This window comes from Chlamydotis macqueenii, chromosome 2, assembly GCF_036417535.1.
Source record: "Chlamydotis macqueenii isolate bChlMac1 chromosome 2, bChlMac1.mat, whole genome shotgun sequence".
Classification (NCBI taxonomy): domain Eukaryota; kingdom Metazoa; phylum Chordata; class Aves; order Otidiformes; family Otididae; genus Chlamydotis; species Chlamydotis macqueenii.
Genome location: NC_141557.1, coordinates 3,407,271 through 3,428,350, shown reverse-complemented (window position 1 = coordinate 3,428,350; position 21,080 = coordinate 3,407,271). Strand labels below are relative to the sequence as shown.

Here is a 21,080-nt window from a genome sequence, read left to right as displayed (position 1 = left end):
TTTGCTTTGCCTATTTTTTTTTTTCCAGGCAGAGGTGATACTGCCTAGCAGTGGAAATCTACAGAAGCCAAGTCTGTGCTTTTCTTGCTTTGCCCTGCATGGTTGAGATATTCTGGAACCGACAAAGCCACATTACTCAAATGGACCATTGAAAGAAATCCAATAGCCAGATCAGAAATGAGCATATTTTTAGATCTTTGATTTGCAGTAAAAAACAGTACAAATGATAATAGGCAGCTTCTGAGCATTGCCATATGCTCCACATTGAAAAAGATGTTTTCATTCACAAATCCAAATAACAAATATGATTAGCTCTTACTGAATTTTCCAGCAATTCAGAATGTTTGTCTGGTGCTCAGTCTAGGACACTATCTGCTACACCCAAAAGGGCATTACCACAAAGCATGATTTACTATGTAAGGCAGAGAAAATGTACATATTTTGTACAATGTGTACAATATGTACAAGACATAAAACACATTCTGTGTCGATACCCAGATTAAAGGTTCCTAATTAAAATCTAGTAGAATCAAGAGTGTATCCAGATATTACAAAGTTTAAGAGGGAATTATATCCTAAGCTCACATTTGGTTTTTGAACCAAAGTAATTTTCTTTTTGCTGCTCTGGAAGTTATATGACTTCAGCACTCAGCCAACAAGCTTTATTGTCCCTGAGAAAAAGAAATTGAAAATAGTCTGTTACTGATCCCATTAAAACACTAGGAGACACTCAAGTACTTTGTCACAAGAACAACAAGCCTTATATATTCTGGACTAGAGATATCAAGGATGGACAATGGGATTTATGAATGCAGAGTTAACTGGATTTGGGAAACCATCTGTAGCTTTTTTTTTTTTCCTGTCTGAGTTTAGGTGTTACCCCTAATCAAACAGAACAAGATGACAAGGGAAGAGTTAATGAGAGAGGAAGTGACACTACACGTCCATGTGTGTAAAGCCCTTCTGTGTCATTTCTGGGGAAATAGTCTTAGTAAAGTCTGTAAGTGCTGACTACACACCACTGTGAAGATGGTACGTACCTCCCAAACCAAGTGAAAAGACAATAAGAGCCATTGTCTTCCCAAGGTGAAAGCTGTTGACAATATTTGCAAGTTACAGTTTTTATTATTTTGGGTTATGTCTTGGTATTTTTTCACGTAGAAAAAGGAAAAAGTGACTGTTAAAGATCAAGGGCCTTCTAAATAACAAAACACATCTGGAAGATTTTGCACGTGTTTTCTACTGAGGTAGAAGATGCAGAATTTCTTTGCTACTAACTGAAATTAAGGTCAGCATTGCAGCAGACTGAAATTGGAAATTGCATTTGCTTGTCAAATAGGCAAGGCAAAAGATCAATGCAAAGGTCTAGATTTTAATTCAGATATATTTCACCCCTGGTGGATATATCAGCATCCTGCTTGAAAACCAAGGGAAGAAAAAACACCGGAACAGAAGACTAGTTTCTGAAAAACAGACATGACCCATCCCATAGCATTTCCATCATGGGGAGAATAATGAGCCATCAGAGCTTAATTAGTCTTTGAAACAAGTAGGACTTTGTTGTTTCACTTTAGTTTCATCTTTCACTTCATATAGGATCCTATGTAGCATTCAGAAGAAAGGGTGTCTGTTTTATATATATATATAACAGATAAAGGTTTTAGACAGCTTTCAAAGCTGTCTGTAGATTGCATACATGTTATTGTTGCTTAATGTTCAGCAAGTCCTAGAAAGAATTGTGATATAAAGGAGGGATACAGGAGACCTACCAAGTGTCGACGTTACAAATAATAATTCTTGCAAATAACCAAAATGATAGTGCATGCTAGGAAACAAGTCCTTTCCTGCTGGTTTTCATCTCTAGCCTTTCCACAGGCAGTAAAGCCAGGGAATTACCTCAGCTTTTCCAAAGTGAGGAGGACAAGCTATAATTAAGCATGCCTCCTCAGTCACAGCATCACAAAGTCTATCTGCAGTGCAGAGGCAACTGGGAGGAAAATATTGCCATCAAAGAATAGCAAGTGCATCTACATTTCCAATCAAGTAGTTAAGGCCTCATAAGACGCTTTTAATAGGAAAAAGATCTTTTACGGCCTTTCCCACCGAATTATGGAGACATAGGTCTCTGTGGTTCTGATACTCAAGCATGCAACATAACCAAGAACATTTCAGCTAAAGATCAAATCCTTGGTCCTTTGCAAGACAACATCCTGCAGTGGCCAGGGCAAAGCTGTAACGCAGCTTAAGACCTTTGTCAATATGATCTGAAAGCTAATTTGGCCTTGGAAAATAAAAAAAAAAAATCATGCTACTGGGGAAGTATTCAAGAGCGGAATATGCTGAGAGCTGCTGAGTAGTTTGGAGAACACTTGGGCAGCAAAAGGTGATACATAGAAGTATCTCTGTAGGTGTAACATAGGCAGATGGATCAACCTTTACTAGCAGTCTTTGCTCTATTCTTTTTTCTCCTTTTGACTCAGATAACTGAGAAAGGTGTTCTAGCTGATTGCAAGATTTTATGTGCGATGGGCACACATTCATTTTTGCCTTTAAGCGAGCGCTTTAATGTGCTTTCTTCTACTAGACTTATTTAATAAATTATAATCTCTATTGAACTACATTTCTTATCCTCCTTGTTTCTTATTTGAAAAGCATTTGCTTTTCTCTGAAATATGACCCCTGCCCTCTTCGGAGCTAGCAGACCTTTCAATAGTGTCTGTGTTGATCTTGCACGCTGATGGATGCTTCTGTCACAGTCAGCCACACAGGAAGGATGCACATAACGTTTAGATGATGCCTAGCAGTTGCTATGGTGACCTCAGTCCACTGCTAGTTTCATATCCTTTGATGAGAAAGATGAAGAAAAGAAGAAAGTCATAATCTCCCTTACATGTTACTGATCAAATCTGTACCTCAGACCTGCTTCAGCCAGCCCTATATACTGTCCTTAATGTTCTCCATATGGAACCTCATTGATATTCTCACATGATCTCCAGGCATGATTCCCTGACTCTTCTTTTCTCTGTATCATTAAACCATGTGCCCTGAAGTTGGTATGGGATATAGGAAGAAATGACTTGTATATCAGTTCCATCACTGCCTTCACTGCAATGTTTTGCACAAATCACTGTGTGACAAAGAAGTTGCAGAAGCTCGTTCATCTCATTCTATGGTAGATGTCTAAAACAAGTCACCCTCTGCAAGTGCCAGTCTCTTTGCTCTTTATGGGAGGAGACTTAAAAAGCAGATGAACTTACCTTTTTTTAGCAGGACCTTTAGCGACAGGACAAGGGGTAATGGTCTCAAAACAGAAGGAGGCAGATTCAGGCTGGATACAAGGAAGAAATTTTTAATAATGAAATGGTGAAACACTGGCACAGGTTGCCCAGAGAGCTGGTGCCTGCCCCATCCCTGGAAACCTTCAAGGCCAGGTTGGACGGGGCTCTGAGTAACGTGATCTGGTTGGAGATGTCCCTGCTTCTTGCAGGGGGGTTGGACTGGATGGCCTTTAAGGGTCCCTTCCAACCCAAATCATTCTATGATGATTCTATGATCTTCAGGTGAGCAAATAGGGTGGGATGAATTTGCCCAACCGGATCAGTTCCTCAGATGTCCTTAGTCACTGATTCTTACTCAAACATCCAAATATGAACCAGGCTTCCTAATGTTACCCTTAATTTTCCTTCACCTCAGTTTTTCTGTTTTCTACATTCAGTGAGCAATACCGCTTAATTTTGTACTGTCTCTGTGTGAGCACTATGTTCAAAAATCCCTTTGACCAGGCAAATGGCAATATACAGTAAATGCCAAGTGCTTAATGACTTTCAATCCATAATTTAAAGTGTTGTCTGTGCATAAGGCTGAAGAGACCAAAAACCCTGGAAGGAGTGGAGGGAAGCACTTGGCACAGGGAAAGGTCTAGGAACCTGGGAGGCCATGTTCTCTGTCACCTTGCCTGGCTGCCACTTTCTGCAGATCCTGTTAATGAGATTGCAAAGATCTAGCAGCTGCTTCTGGATCACTTCCCCCCACTCCCACAAAAAAGAGTTGTAATTAAGGAACTGGGATGTTTGGATAGTATGCATGTGGGATCACGGGTGCCAAGGTACAGGAGGGGACGAAGGCCGTGAGAAGCAGCAGGCAGAGCATGGAAGAGGTAGCTGTGTTCAGAAAGCCCCAGAAAAGCTGCTAAGCAGGCTGCTGTTCCCAACCACGGCTCTGCCAGCCGGCAGAACAGATTGCTGGTGCGGGAGAGCAGCATGCAGCATCAGGGAAGGGAGAGAAAAGACACAGCATGGTGATGCTGCAGAGTCAGGCGCGAGAGCTTGCCGATTTATTTCGTACTCATAAATTAAATGTGCAGCTTCTAATCAGTGCTATATAAAACAGGAAAAAAAAAAAAATCAGATTCCTGCCTAACCAGCTCAATATCCACATAGCTGGACAGCATGATAAGAAGCGGTTGCAGGAAATGTTTTCCATAACCTCTCTCTGCCCCAGCCTCTGCACTTTCTGAAGGGACAGAATCAACACAAGGTAAAACCCGTGCAAGCTTTGCACGCTGATCTCAGTGCTGCCAAAATCCAGCCTTTGGGAGGATTACCTATGTGGACCAGTCCTCCAACACATAATACTGAGATGGGAACAACAGGAATAAGGGAAAAGTGTGGGCAAACCATTTCTGGACAGAATGATTTTAGAAGCCTTTCATTCCCCCCTCTGCCACTAATAAGGGACAAATGCTGCAACAAAAGAGTTAAGTGCAAATTGTGCTCAGATAAACAAATCTATGGAAGATAAAGCAGTTGCCATGCCAGCTGACACCGAAAGCAGCCAGAGCAAATTCCGCAGGAAGGAGATGATCTAAAAGGCTGCAACCGAGTTCTGAGGCTCATCGTACATGGGCTGCTTCTTGGCTTTAGCTCTGCCAGTCCTGTTCACTTTAAATCAGAAGCAACAATTGCTTGCATCAAATTTCTCATCTGTCAGAGAATAGTGAAAAGGTAGTTACATCTTTTGTGTCTTGGCAAATGAAAACTAAGGAAGAAAGTCTGATAAATGTGCAAGAAAGGGGCGTGAAAGATCTGTAGGTAGCCGTTGGCAAGTCCTTTGGTTATTTTTTGTCTTCTCTTTCACCCCTTCATGTAGAAATTAGAAATAAGCAATATTTTCTGTGTTTGATTTCTCTGTTTGGTCTTTGGAACTGACAATTCAGCATTCTGATGGATCTTCTATAGGGTCTCTAAGCAGTACTGTGAATAGCACCTAATTAAAAATGACAGTTAAAGCACTAATGGAAGATTTGCTTTACTTCCCAAAGAGTGACGCTTACCTATTCAGTCTGGTCAAACAGAAAACAACACTGTCAACATACTGGGTAAACCATCCTTTGTCAAAGATAACATTAGCTTCCTCAGGAGCTTATTGACTGATGTGAGCAATTATGGATCTAAAAAAACGGTGTTCTAAGTTGCTGTTTAATAGCTGCTCTTGGGTCCATCTTTCTGTCGTTTGGGTTGTGCTGTTACTTAAACACATGTGAGGAGCATAGGTGTCAATGTAAGTCATGTCTATAAACCTTGAATTAAAACCCTGAAGAATAGGTTTCCAGTCAAAATGCAGATGAAAAGCACATTTTATTTATTCTTCATTTCTGGGAGAATGTTGCATTTCATCTAGCCTGTTGCATTATTATCTTGATGGACTTTCTCTGCTTCATCTGTGAAGTCTGATGCACAAATTTCTCATTGTTTATGTCCTAAGAGTAAGGAAAGGAGGGGACTTGTGTGAAAGTCCATGCAGTGAGGTGCCCTACAACTTTGCACAGTACATCACTGACACCAGAGTAAATTTACTGACGTCTCTCTAAAGTCAGAAAAACACTCGGGGCGGGGGGGTTGGGGGGGTGGAAACCAACACAACAGTTTTAGCATAATAGTCTGAAAAAATGAGAGGGACTGCCTTATGTCTGTACTTCCTACAACTCCAGCTCAAATGCAAGCTCAGAGTTTGGCCCTATATATGCAGACATGTTTAATGTTAAGCACAGAAATAATCCAAATTTACTTCATCATGCCCTCGTACATGTGAGGGCACAGCAATTGGCACAGCTATCTGTCATGTAAACATCCATATTCTGGTACAGGGTAGATAAACAGAGTTAGCAGCATGCTGTATGTTCCCTCATTTTGGACTTTTATATGTATATGTGTATAGACACACAAATATAATTGGCTATGTGTGTATGTTATCCCAACACTCATTAGATGAACTTTAACTTTTAGTTGTAATTCAGGGCATAACGTTCGGTGTAAATCTAATTGACTTTCCAGTAGCTTCACTCATTAGTGAAAATTAGGTTGATGGATCAAGCCTAAAAGCCTGTATAGCAAAAGGTTGTGCTGGAACTTTCTTCAGTACATTAGCAAGGACTCAGATGTAGAAAAATATGTTAATAAAAGGCAAGTTTGCTCCTACAGAAACCAGAAAATTAGCATTGTAAAAAATGTGAATTCCTTCATAATGTCCAAGCATAGTTAAAACACCACAATAATTCAGGTATGTTAAAAAAAAAAAAAATCCTCTTCATTTCACAAGCCTACATTAATATAATGTTTTAACTGTTATTACTGATGTCATGAAATTAAAAATGAACTAAAATCTAATATTTCAACGTCAGGGTGACCAACTACCACCCATATTTAATGTAAAATAATGGTAATTTTTATTTCTTCCTTTTTAGTTTATAGGAATAAAATAGCTAAATTTGAATAATTTACATTTTTTTTTTAAAAAAAAAGTTATTTTTTTCTGATCAATCAGTGTAACAGGCCAGGCTGACAGGAACATCAGGCTTCAATCTACTTAATATTGACTTGGTCAATTCTCCAACAAGAATTCTGGAAAGTTTGTAATATCACATTTCATTATTTAAGCCACACTGTACAACTGAGAACCTAAAACTGGATTTTTATGAGTGAGTCAAAAAGTTTTTTTGCAAGATTTTTACAGTGTCTTCTTACTCTGCTTCTGTGGGTCAGGCTATTGAGTGAGGTGACTTCATGTAAGGAACCAGTTCCATTATGAGCTATGAATTTGCGTGGCAGCAGGCTATGAGAGACGCTATGAAACACAGTGATCAAGGAATAGTGGCTTACTCTTTGACTCTCCACCAAACAAAACCACGGGATATCCTAAAGTTGGTATTCTGAACTTGTATTTTAGCCACCTAGGCATCTATATCTGAGCTATATCACTGCTAATAAACCGGGATTTTGGTGGGCACAGGAGGGAAACAGTTCTGTCCAAAATATTCTGCAGAGGCATCCCTGTTATTCTGCCAAGAATCTAGAGCACAGACATAGCACTTCTGCAGCGTCTGGTAGTTTAGTCTGAAGCAGTAGGGTGAACAACCTTCACTGGAAAATGTTTGCTCTGAGCATTGGTGATTTCTCTTCAGAATAAGTACACCTACTCAATACTTGCAAATATCCAAGAATTCTCAGATGTGAAATCTTGAAAACACCTGAAGTCTAGCAGAGAAGCCAGGAGACCAAGGGTGTTCTCATCTTGGCGTTCAGGATTAACCCTCCAGAGTATCTGGTGGGTTAAATGTGTAGGTTTGGTGTTGAATACATCCATTCAAAGACACAGTGTAGCCTACCTGAAGCTGCAGCTTAGTTTTCTTGTCTCCCATCATCATCTTCATGCTAAATCCTCTGTCTTCTGTCTTACAAGATCAAAAAGCACATTTGATTTATTTTAGAGGAGAGAGATAGATGGATTTAAAATTATTACATGATAAGGAATTTGAAAAAAAATAAAAATTCTAAAACGCATTTTATGCTGTACTGAAAAGATTCTCTTTACTATTTTATTTCCTTAGTTGTGTCCTTTCCCCTTTGCTATAGGATCCAACTCAATCTTTGTTTGCATTTCACTTTTAGTAAAAACCCTCTCATACAAATTGGGGAATGGCTTTTTCCAATCCCTAGTTAAGATTTGACTGTATGTTCAGGGTTAAAGATGAACAACCTGAAGCCCTATGGTTACTTCAGGAGATACAGAACTAAGCTAATCTAAATATTTAGCTGGCTGTAGCATCCAATGAAATGTTGGAAACATTTCTCACTCTGTGTGTGATGCAGCAGCACCACTCGGTGGCTTAAGGAAGCTCCGCTTCATTCATCTCCCAACACTAAGCTTGAGCCAAAATCCACTGAGCATTTGAGAAAGTCTGACTTCAGTGTAATTCAGGTGAAATATTTACTAAAGTGAGTGGGAGACTGGTTTCCGATCGTTCCACCATTTTCTTTTGGAAGGACAGAAGAAAGAAAAAGGAGTTTTTTAATATAACCCTGTCCTGGTTCTGGCTAAGATAGAGTTAATATTCACCTGAGTTAACTATCCCAGCTGGGTGCCCCAGCCATAGAGGCCGCCAGGTCCAGTTCTCCTCTCAGCTCAGATGAATATTAACTCTATCCTAGCCAGAACCAGGACAAACCGCAAACTTTTACAATTTTCTATTTTAATATTTGAAATTTTATTATACAAATCAGCATGTATTTCAATACAGTATTTTGGAAATATTTAAGAATTCTCCCTTATTCTGAAAAAAAAAAAAGGTGGGAAAAAACCCACCAAAAAACTCTGATCTCTTTTTTGTATCCTTTCTAGAGTTTGATGAAACTCCGTGATAATGAGAGATTTAATACAATGCAATGCATCATCTGCTGAAAACCACTTTCCAGCCATAAATATACAATATCTGTCTTGGAAAAAAATGATTTAAACAAAATTTTCTTGCTGTTCTTCTCTAGGCTCTGCTATATTCTCTCCTCCTATAGCAAGTAAATTATTATCAAGATCAAATTAATTATTTTTATTCTTCTAATTTCAGGTTGGGAGGTAGATAACTCGGGGCAAACTCATGCAGGTAAGAAACAATTGTGTTCACTACCTCTTATGTACCTCTGTTCTCAAGAACTGTATGTAGAGCACACGATAATATCAGATCACTGAAAAGTTGTTTGTGTATCAACAATTAGGATAATGAGTGCTTGTAGTTCGTTGTAGCACTCTGATAAAAAGTGAAAGTAAAAATCTGATAAATTTCTAGAAATCTGTGTAATCTAACCTAAAAACACTAAATAAAATTGTCTTACTTAATTAATTATTGTTTTTTGTCATTGATGGATAAAAATAATGTTTCATGAATTCTGTGAAAACTGACCATATTTAAATATCTGTGGATTATAAATTCAATTTTCTAAATATATAATATCTGACTTCTTTATTTTTACAGTAAAATTCATCCTAGTTTGATTGTACGTGTTTTTAGCTATGTGCTCGCTGCCTGCAGTAGCGATTTTTTAATTTTATACTTTCAGTTTTGATATAAACTCACAAGTAAAGCTGTGTTTACTTCCTGAAAAGACAGAATCAATTATTTATTGCCTTTCAACCTGATCCAAACAAATAAAAGTCAATTGGCTTCTATTCACTGATTTCTGCAGAGACCAGTTTGAGTCCTAACAGAAAGCACAATCAAAACAATTTCATACCAAATTTCCACTTTTATAGGTGATTATGACCTGCTGGAAAGCACAGCTCAGTCTCCCCTAGGTAAGAAGCAGAACCGTGGAATGTTCCTCTTTTTATTGTAGCTCTGTTAAAAAGGAAGCTCCAAGCGTTTTCTCTTACCATTTAGGTATTGTTTTCTAATCAGTACTAATTACGGTGACACATTTTCTGGTGGGTTACTTTTAGCTGTATTCTGAAAATTTATTCCCCCACTATTGAGCCGTACAATCTAGCAAGTATGTTGTTATAAATTGTATCTACCTGCTTAACAATAATTACCAAATGGTGTTAAGGAAAGTCAAGACCATGATTCAGTGGTTATTTTCCACAGAAAACTAGGTATAAATGTGCAAGAGTAATTTACCAAGTTTTGCCAAGTAGTGCAATGTTTTTAAATGAATGCTGTGATTAAATAGATGTATTCTGCTGCATGGATGGCAAATAGATAATCTAAAATAAGGTCACTGCTAGTGTTACGAGCTACTTGACTAAACTACTCTAAGAATGTGAAGCAGCACAACCTTAATTTAAAAAAAAACCAAAAACAACAAAACCAGCCTTGGAAATTTCCATCCATTTTGGTTGAGGCACAGCTCAAACTCGAAAACCTGTAATAGTTCGATAAATGGAAGCTATTCTATTGTGCTGGAGAGGAATAAGTGCAGCCGACGGCCAGCTCTGGCAATTTTTCAACCAGGTCACCGAGCTCTGGCAAGGGTAAGGGTGCTTAAAAAGAGCTCCAGGGGGCCATCCCACCTTAGGCAGCCTCAGTAACAAAGTGAGTGTCGAGAGACACTTTCCTCTTCCTCTGCCAACTCTTGTTTCCCAGTACAGTGTTAAGCCTCTTGACTCTGTCAGTGAAAGACAAGGAGCTAGTCCTTATGAGAGATTAGCCAAACAATTAGGGTAAAAAGAGAGGAAAAGAAAACAAGGTTTTCTCTGATCCAGTTTTGAGCCTCCTTGCAAACACTTGCTTTAGGGTAAGGTTATAAACTGAAACTGGCAGAGGAAAGTGAGAATCTTTGAAACAGGTTTGAAATTGTCAGTTGAAGCCACACTGGACGTCTAGAGATATAAATTAACTTATTGTTACGGAGACAGAGATGAGGAAGAGATTTCCACTCCACCTTTCCTTTGTTTTCCTACAGACCCTTCTCACAAAGCCACTCTCAGATCAGAGCCTAGGCTTGAAGATAAATGAGTGGGATACATGTTGTCTGACTGTAAGAGAACAATCTAGCTGCCTCAGAATAGGCATATAATGGTTATTTTACATATCCTACAGTATCCTGCTTGGCTTCCAGTAACTGCTCCAAAAAAATCATGTTAGCCTTGTGTTTTCTCGCCATCTGCAGTTTTCTTGCAGATGCCTCATATACAGATCATCTTAAATAGCACAAAGCACCTCCCTATATTTAAGCACTGGACTTAACCTTTAACCGTTTGAAGTGTAGATGTCTACATCAAAGCTGTGTTCCCCAGGTGCCTTTCAGAGTCAATGGAGAGCAATGGACATTTAGATGACCCCTGATTTAGTTACCCAATTAAGAATGAGATTGTTGGTGGCCTGGAGGCACTGAGTATACTTTTTTGCTCTCTGATGATGAGCTGTAGTAGTAGACATCTGTAGGTGCCTATTGTAGAACTGGGTCACTAAAGATGTCATTGAACTTTCAAGATGCCACTGAAATCTTCTGTGGATAGCCAGATAAATACTACCCCCAGTGGTACTGTGAGATTTTCTTTGGTCACGTACCAAGAGGAGGGAGGGTATGTCCTGGGGTGTGCTTCAACAATGTCACATTCCCAACTGTATTTGACATAGGGGACATCAGCAGAAATTGCACTGAAGATGGCTGGTCTGAACCTTTTCCTCATTATTATGATGCCTGCGGCTTTGATGAAAATGAAACAGAGTCTGATAACCAGGTGGGAATTAATCTTATAATTAAAAACAAATGAAGGGAGGGAGCAGCAGGATGCTTTTTGTCCAGCCTCTGGTCATGTTCTGGTTTGATGGTAATTAGAATGAAAGAATCACATATTTATGGGCATAAAAACGTGAGAAGCAAGAGTTAAATCCTTCCTAGCTCTGTACTGAATATTTTCAGAATATGAGTGTTTACTGTCAACACAGCCTGTAATTTCTAGAAGCACAACTTAGCCCCCAGTTCTTCCCTTATTGAGTAAAGAGTCCCTTAGCCAAGTACTTTTTTTTCTACAGATAACATGCACAGTGGTCAAAGAAATATAGCCAGCCTTTGCTAGCTCACTGACAAATAAGCTTCACAGTATGCAGACCCAAGGGAAGGCCAGACATAGAGCAATGCTCTAATATACAGTGAGATCTCAGGGGGACCAAGAAGAGAAAACAGGCTGTTCAAGAAGCAAATCCTACCTACGATTCCCCCTGCATGTTGACAGGGTAAAGAAGATGTGACCGTAGACGAACCATTTAACCGTGTGTTGTTTGCCTCCTAAGGATTACTACTATCTCTCTGTGAAGGCTCTGTACACAGTGGGATACAGCACTTCTCTTGTTTCCCTCACCACCGCCATGGTTATCCTGTGTCGTTTCAGGTGAGTCAGGACATGAGCTGTTCAGTCACTGGAGGAAAGAGGCTGGAGCTCATCAGCCCAGAACAATGTTTGAACTTTTGTCTCACCAGATATAGAATAAGAGGGAGACAACCCTTCAATAGAGTTGTTTGTCCAGCTTGGACAGACTCCAGTAGTCACATTTTGGTAGACAGTAGATGCAACTGCAGAAGCTGTGAGTCTGTTTTATGTAACTGCAGTAGCTGCATTGGACTGGGTCTATTTTGTGCTACTTTGCATGCTTTTACAGGAAAACCCCCAAATCCTCCTCTTGGTCAGCTTTAGGATCAGTGTTACCCGCACTCTTGACTCTTAGATGTTGCTATTCTTGTCACCAAGGTGCTAGGAGCTCTGCCCATGTGTGCAGATAGGCTTAGTGTGGTATTTCCACAAAAGAAAAGTTGTTTTTTTTTTTCCTTTTTCTTCTTTTCCTCTGCTTTGCTCTTTCCACTCTAGGAAGCTTCACTGCACTCGAAACTTTATCCACATGAACCTCTTCGTTTCATTCATCCTACGTGCAATATCTGTGTTCATTAAAGATGGGGTTCTTTATGCTGAACAGGATGGCAACCACTGTTTTATCTCAACGGTAAGTAAAATCAAAGCCAAAGCCAAACCCTTTTCCTTTATTTTTTTTTTTTCAACATAAGATAACAAAAAATAGTGAGGTAGGCAGCAGCCTGTTGGGTACTGTAGGCTGAGAAGTTATTGGGAGAGAAGGTAATTGGTGGTAAACTTCCCTCCCAGTTCACAGCAAAACTGTGGAAGGTATTGTCTCATGACGTCATTAGTGTCCATTGGTCTGTCATTCAGCACAAACCTGCAGGTTTTGGTTTCTGACTCTACTCAGATTGTTTCTCCCTTTCACAGATCTGTATAATGATAGATGGGATTAGAGCAGACATTTTCTTCATCTGAATGTCTGGTTTTTCTCCAGACCCTTTTTTATTCTGGATGTCAGGCAGCCATGCGTAGAGAGGGTGACCGTTCAGACACAGAAAATACCCCTGATGGTCACACTCTCAAAAAATCATTAGTATTAGCCACCTGTTTGTCTCTGAAGTGTGTGATTTCATGGAAAGCAGTCTCTTTCACAGATACTCTCAGCTATATATCACAAGTAAACCCAATTCCTTTTGTATTTGAGGCTAGTATTTGATTTGATAAGTCAGCTCACTGGGTGTAATTATGATGGAATTACAGTGAGTTCCCAAACTGAGATCTCCTTTATCCATATAGCTAAATTCGCTGTGAGTCACTTCCACAAGGAAAGTGCAGCTGTGTACTTTCTTAGTCAGCCTTTTCTTTATCATTGAAACCAGTTTTTGCTTTTAATTCTTCTCCATGATAAAGCTGAAGCCATGTTAGATCTGTAGTTCGTTTGCATCACTCTTATAATAGTGGCATCTGCATCTTTATTTCAAAACACTTAAAGCATAAACTACATAAAAACCAGCTGTCTAATGACCAGATCATCATCCCTGGTAGAGCTTCCATGGATAAACTCAAGATCTGATGGTTGAAACATATTGGTTGTAGATTTATCAGAGAGGATGGAGTGCAAGTGGGAACTAGTAAAAATTGTCAGCCTCTCACTACCCCAGTCAGAAGCATCCAGTTTATACACTGATTCTGCTCTGATTTGTTGTAAGGTCCTACTTTTCTAGGACTAATGATGTCTCATTAGGATGCAACACTGGAAAGACAAGTGTATCCTACTCTCACAAAGTCAGAGTAGAGCTCAGTTTCCACCTAAGGCTTTTATCACAGAATCATAGAGTCATAGAATCACAGAATCATTTAGGTTGGAAAAGACCTTTTACATCGTCGAGTCCAGCTGTTAACCTGACACTGCCAAGTCCACCGCTAAACCATGTTCCTAAGCACCGTGTCTACTCGTCTTTTAAATACGTCCAGGGATGGTGACTCAACCAATTCCCTGGGCAGCCTGTTCCAAACCCTTTCAGTGAAGAAATTTTTCCTAATATCCAATCTAAACCTCCCCCGGAGCAACTTGAGGCCATTTCCTCTCATGCTACTACTTGTTACTTGGAAGACAGACCAACACCCACCTTGCTACACCCTCCTTTCAGGTAGTTGTAGAGAGTGATGAGGTCTCTCCTCAGCCTCCTTTTCTCCAGACTAAAAAAAAACCCAGTTCCTTCTTTTTTTTTTCTTTTTCTTTTGTTTTGTCCACTGCTTTTTCTCTCAGTAAATGAATGAAAACTTCTACCATTTTTGCAGTAAATCACCCTGCTGTCTTTACACTTACATTCATTTTCTATCCCTGAGTGACAACACCCACAAATGGCAAGAAACTGCAGTTCTCAGCTGCACACAGGAGGGTGCTTCCTTTCTGATCCCCCTCCCAGCGCTTTCCACAATCATCCTGTCATTTCACATCCTTCCTTAGTTTTCTTAATGCACAACTGGATTCTTTTCTTCTCTGCACTTAATTCTTGGAAGGGGGCTTAAATCTAGCAATTAGCGTCCATTGATGATGTGAACTCCCACTAACGCAAGACATTCTCAAGCTGTCTGCAGACACTTGTCAAGAACCTCCCTCTGTTAAAATTGGCTACCTGCCCTTTCAAGCTTTGCTTTCTAAGTGGCACCTCACATTCTTCTCATGCTTTTGACACTTTACTATTAAAAGTGTATAATACCAGTCCCAGCTGTGTTCCTTTCCATTAAGAGATTTTGAGAGGTTGAAAGCATTTTCTCTATCTGTTAGGCGGAAACAACACGGAAATAACTTTGTTTTCCTTGATTCTCTGCAGGTGGAATGCAAAGCAGTGATGGTATTTTTTCATTACTGCGTCATGTCCAACTACTTCTGGCTTTTCATCGAGGGATTGTACCTTTTCACTTTATTAGTAGAAACATTTTTCCCAGAGAGGAGATATTTCTACTGGTACACTATTATTGGCTGGGGTACGTGACATTTCTTGTCTAAAATGTGTCTCAGTGTGCAAGACGACTCCGCGAACCATCTAGTATTTCCACATAGAGTTTCAAAGTATAGTTTTAGTCTTTGTATAGAAGTACTACTGTAGACCCAACCGTGATGTGCTTTTTTGTCTGAATAAGCTTGAACTCAAATCCGGAGGACATTGCATCTCTTGCAGAGATGCAGTCCACAACTTAGAACTGCCTTCTAGAAGATATGATCTTAATGCCACGTTCTTTAGCTTAATCAAATCTGCAATGCTAAGTCTAGTCCATTTTCTAAGAATTTATTTTTCCCATCCTTCCAGATGGGAAAACATATACAAAGAGTATCCACATATGGTCATCATACCTGGGTTTGTTTCAGAAAGGCCAGTTGTGTGATGATAACCAGTATAATAATTTTCATGCCAGCCTTCAGGAGATAAATTGATTCCTGTAACATGTTAACTCAAACAGTTCTTTGCTGATGTTTTTTTTAGAAGTCAGATGGTGAATGCAGAAGAATACATTCACCGTGCATGTTAAATATTCCCTGAGCAGGTTAAGCTCAATTTTTGTGTTTAAAAAAAATATACTTCTGAAATAATCTGGAAATTATCCTGTATATTTATGTGCAATGTCTACATACAAACCATACAGCTTAAACTGTTCTCCTTTGAAAAAAAAAATCCTTATGTAACTTAAACCTTCAAGTAATCCACAGCTGTTTTTGGTTTTTTCCCTCCTGAGGCAGTTGTATATACACAATAATTCTGGTCTCCTAGCAAAGACTCCCTGCAATAGGAACAAAGGTATAGAAAAGAAAGAAGAGAACAAGTGATTGGAAAAAAACCCTACAACATATAAATCTATTGGAAAAGGATGGCTATTGGAAAAGTCTACTGGAAAATAAACTATTGGAAAAGGACGTTCAAAGTTCCTCTTGTACTGTCCACAGATGTACAATCACATTATAGCTGAAATACAAGATTGTTTTCAAAGAGAACTTGGGAGTTATGTACGTGAACATGTGACAATTACAAAAGAAAACAGTCTGTAAATCTTTGCAATCTGAACATAAGCCAGAGGCTGGGTTTCTTTAACTAAGTTTGCAAAATTTCGTATTTGCAAGTTTGTCTGAATGTGAGAATTTTGCAACATAGCTTATTAACTGAATATTTTTTTTTTTAAAAAAAAACAGTCTCAGTAACGAAAGAACTACCCAGATGGATTGATTCTGACCTGTAACCTCAGAATATTTGGTCTTCAGTTGAACACCATAAATAAGATCTAGCTGTTCAGTGTAAATAATATCCATTAATAACACAAAGAGAATCTCAGCTCCAGCATATTTCAACTTGAATAGCAGTTCCTCTGACCTGGTAGGAGCAATCGACACTTTGCAAGCACTTCCAGACTCTGAGTGCAAGTCATGTAGGGCAAGAGCAGCCCTTCAGCTCAGCGCTGGTGGGGAGGGAGTTGCACTGAAGCATCAATAAGCAAGAGCTCAGCATTTTGCAGCATCTGGATGTTTGTTTCTTAAAATGTGCTGAGTACATCAGTGTTCTCATTTGATTAATGAGAACTACATATGGCTATGTCAATCCAGACAATTTTTTTCTGCTTAAATATGCAATCTGCTGGTAACTTCTCCAGATAGACTGCTGTCTTCCTGAGGTCTCTCCTAATGCCTGCTCCTTACTCAGGGGAGAAACGCAGTCAGCAAGAATAGCTCTCTTCTCAGCCTTTGTGGCTTGTCTGTTTTCTAACATTACTCAGAAGCTGAGATGAAGATGACGGTGATATATATATCTTTTGAGGCAAAGAAAAGTAATGAGAATATATGTATATTCATATAGCAGATGGTTCAAAACTCCAAGCTGATCAGAATAGTGCTTTTTCAATTCTATTTTTATGACAAGTTTAGTCTAATTCTGCCTTTCTGTCCGTATTTCAGACTTGGAACCCTATTAATACCATGAAAATTTATATACTGTGAATCACTGCAAACTAAATAGCACGTCATACTCCTGATTGATATTCAAAGATTATTTTTATTATTGTACATCTGTTAAGGGCACAAAGATCTCAATGTTTTCTAGGTATTCTCATGTGGGAAAAGGAGACGTCAATTTAAATTAAATATGCATGATTTCTTCTCCCAAAAGCCTGTCATTTTATTTCTTTTTATCATTTTCTTTTCAAATATTTCTCTGTGTGACTTTTTAAAGGAGGAGGGCTTCATCAGTCATCTAGGTCTAACAGGGCTATTTTTATTATGATAGCAGGAACATGAGATTAGACAGAGACTCACTTAAATGGATTCAGTTGAATGACTAATTAAGGTGACATCAACACAGCCTTGCAAAATGTATGAAACATATTTGTTCCTGTCAACTTATGACAGTCTTGCTCACCACTGCAAGCCAGGGTTATCAAGGTCCTTGTTTTGTTTGCTTTTTAGCACTTTATCTTTCCAGTGGTGTCTGAATAGATGTAGACAGTTTCCTAGTCAAAGGTTTTATTTGCCATCAAATGTAGATCCAACTTACCCGGAGTTCTCTTGCCAGACTGTATTATTTTTAAAAAATATTTCCACTGAAAAACTGTATTTTACTGTTTTCAGAAAGGAAAATACATCCAGGTTTCTCAGTGGATTCCAACTGTTTTGATGTAATTTTTATTTTACGTGCAATTTTTAAAGAGTAAAGAAATGTCTGAAACAAAAATGAAATTCTTGCCCCCAATGTTCTCTTTTCTTTTTTTTCCCCATTAAAAAATAGAAATATTACTGTGAGTAAAGGAAAACTACCTTATACTGATTTGTTTTGATTGAATCAGTAGAGCAAAATCATATATTTACACAATAACAGAGAAAATGTAACATATGCAAATCGTTTATGGCAAAACCACGTAAGAATACATTGAGTATAATAATGCCATTACAGCTCTACATCTGCCACGCTGTGATTATCGCATAATTACAGTAACTCTAGACAGGGAAGCTGATGTTGATGCTTTATTTTGTACAGACTGTTTTACATTTAATGCAACAAGATGTAAAACAACAACTTTGTTTCTCCGGTCCCACCAAGACTAACCCATCCTGTGACTGAGACAGATGTTTCTAGAGCTCTGAGTTAATGTAATTAATTGCATTGTTTTGTGCACAAGTGCTATTAGGAAATAAAACCTCAGTGGAGAGGCTGCAAAAAGTGCTCATTGCTGAGTACTAAATGTGTCTAGACTGCTAATGATATCACCATCTCGTCTTCTGCAGGTACCCCAACAATTTGTGTCACTGTCTGGGCAGTGCTGAGACTTCATTTTGATGATACTGGGTAGGTATTGCTGCGTGGGAGATAATTTCACGTGCATTCAGCAGCAGTGATCAGAGGACATGACTAATTTCTCTTTTCATTTCTGACATTGATTAGTGTATGCAAGTCGTTTAGGTCCAGTGTTCAACCTCGAGTGCTTTCCCGTTCAGCTGCATACATAGCCATAGTTTGATGTTCATGTCCCTATTGCACTGGTGAACTCGTGAAAGAAGATGTAGGCATCTACCCTGTAAACATTCAACTGAGCCAATGGCCCCTGCTCATTTAAGTTAGTGGAGCCCAGGATATGGATTACCTCATCATAAAAGACCAGTCAGGTGAATCATACCCGAGATTGTCTTCTCTCCAACTGATTACGAAGAAACATGAAAGTGATGAGTTCAACCGTAGAAATTTTTGCAAATATCTCTGATACAATGAGTGAAATTTGCACAAGATGCAGCTGGACTTTGATTTACAAAGGCAATTAGGAGTTTATCTTCCACTTGGAGAGTTTTCTTCCACATATCTAGCGGGGGAGATGAGTAGGGGTGATGCAGAAATCTACATCCTGTATTCTATATGAAAAAAAAAAAAAACAAACAGGGAAATGGAATAATTTCAGAACGAATTCAAGAGGATAGATTCTACCCAAAATGTCTCTTTTAGTAGGCAAACATCCTGCAAATATCCTGTATCCTTTTCTAAAGGATCAGAAGGAAAGGCTGCTCCCAGAGATGGTCCTGCACATTGTGGTAGTCAGTAGACTGACTGGTCTGATAGAGCAGCAGATGTAGCTGGTAGGAATGGACATGTATGTACACCCTGAAAACACAAACTTCACAATGTGTTTTCAGGGCAGCTCTGTTTGCAATTGGTGAGATGTTAGAAAAATGCTGGGAATAAGGGAGACCAAATAAAATTTGGAAAATCTAGCAGTGATTCTTTGAAAACCTTGATCTGATTGAAACGTGCCTTTATGTACCCAGGTTCCATTTCTGAGAGATTTAGGCTTATGTTTTAATTGTACTTTCTATTAGACATACCTGGATCAAAAATTTGCACAGGACTCACTGTCCTATCAGGTTTTTTTTTTCATCCTTGTTCTTTCATGCTCTTTTTGGAAAGCACATAAAACCCTTCCTCCACAGGGGTTGCCAGAGCTTTGACCTAACGTTCTATTTTGACGTTAAGACAAATTAAATCATTTATTTCCATGGAAAATAAGCCAGAAACCCCTGTTGTGTTGTTATTATGATTACAACACTGGTCTTAGACGCATTAATTTCTCTTAGGAGCCCAAACAGTCATTGCGTTTTGCAGATGGGGAAAATGTCTCACAGAAGGAAAAAGAAGAAAAGAACCCCAAAACCCCTCTCCTTTCTTTTCCTTAGAGAAGCTATTTAGCATGCAACACATTTAGACAGATTCTAGCTGAGTGTCTCAGTGGTTTCTTTATAAAAAACAACAAGCATTGTTCTGGGGGTGGGGGAGATGCCAGCATGAGCCTGAAAACATTGCAGAAATTACTGAACTGGGAAACCATGGTCGCAAAGGCACGAACAAAAATACAGGCTCTGGGTCTGAGCCTCCTCCTACTTGCTCCGTATGAAGCTGGCAGAGCTCCCTTAACTTCAGCTCCTGATTCACCTCACTGTAAGTGACAGGTTTGTGGAGATAAATGTGACTATGTTTATCCAGGGCTGTGCTACTGAATTAAGCGGAGTTATTCCAGAAGTACACCAGAGATGTGATAGAGATTAGACTCTGACCTTTTCAAACGGAAATCACGTTTCTCCCCCAGCCCACTGGCTCCCTTCCCTTCATCCATCCTGAAAAAGGGTCCTGTGTGTCTGACCTCCACTGTAGCAAGTGCACTTGAAAGAAATTTGGGAGCCTGTTTACGTAGTACAGCTTGTTGACTGATCATACAGACCGTTCTGTTGTACATTGCTTTTTTTTCTTTCTGGCCATGTTCATCTGAGGAGAAGATGGTGTTTCTTCCACCAGATCTATCCTATAGATGTCACGGGGACTGACCAAAAAAGTCCTTGGAAAAACTTTTGTGTGAGCTTGATCTGATTCATTGTTGACATCTACAAGGCTGATATTGGGGAAAATAAACTTTCTGGGGACAAATCCTGTAAAAGGAGTGGAATAGGTCTAAGAAGAATAAGCGTTTGTAGGGGATGATACATCACCCTAGAGTACATATTTAAAATACATCAGTGAAGAAAAAAAACAAACCTCAAAGTGTGTCTTTGTCACAACCAGAGTCCAGGTTAATCAGCTGGGCTGTCCAGGTCTTCAATACAGATGACTGGAACTAGAGCAGGTAGATTCTATCCCCCGTGATTTCTAATTTCTACACAGACAAATTGCTGTACATCAATGCCTGTTTGTGCAGATAGATTAATATTAGAATTTGCCCAGATTCTTCCAGCATTGGTCAACTCACTCAAGAATTTTAGGGTAGATTTAATGTGCATCTTGGAGAGGGCAAGCTCTGCAAATAATGGGTAATTTTCAGAAGAAGGTACCTAATTCATAAATGCATACAAAGAATTGAAAAGATAATCAATGATTTTAGGTACTATTGTTTTGTGGTATACAATTGTTGATAACTGAAAAGAGGCTGATTTCCACACT

General features: G+C 39.1%; 1 protein-coding gene across 4 annotated transcripts in view; it reads left to right on the top strand.

Annotated features, from left to right (window-relative positions):
• Nucleotides 1–21,080, top strand: part of ADCYAP1R1 (ADCYAP receptor type I) — a 131,339-nt gene that overhangs the window by 82,992 nt on the left and 27,267 nt on the right. For all 4 annotated transcript variants that reach the window (XM_086741453.1, XM_086741452.1, XM_086741451.1 and 1 more), the window contains exons 5-11: nt 8,900–8,935; nt 9,583–9,624; nt 11,408–11,511; nt 12,065–12,162; nt 12,637–12,769; nt 14,961–15,114; nt 18,392–18,452. In XM_086741453.1, coding sequence (XP_086597579.1) covers nt 8,900–8,935; nt 9,583–9,624; nt 11,408–11,511; nt 12,065–12,162; nt 12,637–12,769; nt 14,961–15,114; nt 18,392–18,452 — 628 coding nt within the window. The remainder of the gene's footprint in view (nt 1–8,899; nt 8,936–9,582; nt 9,625–11,407; nt 11,512–12,064; nt 12,163–12,636; nt 12,770–14,960; nt 15,115–18,391; nt 18,453–21,080) is intronic.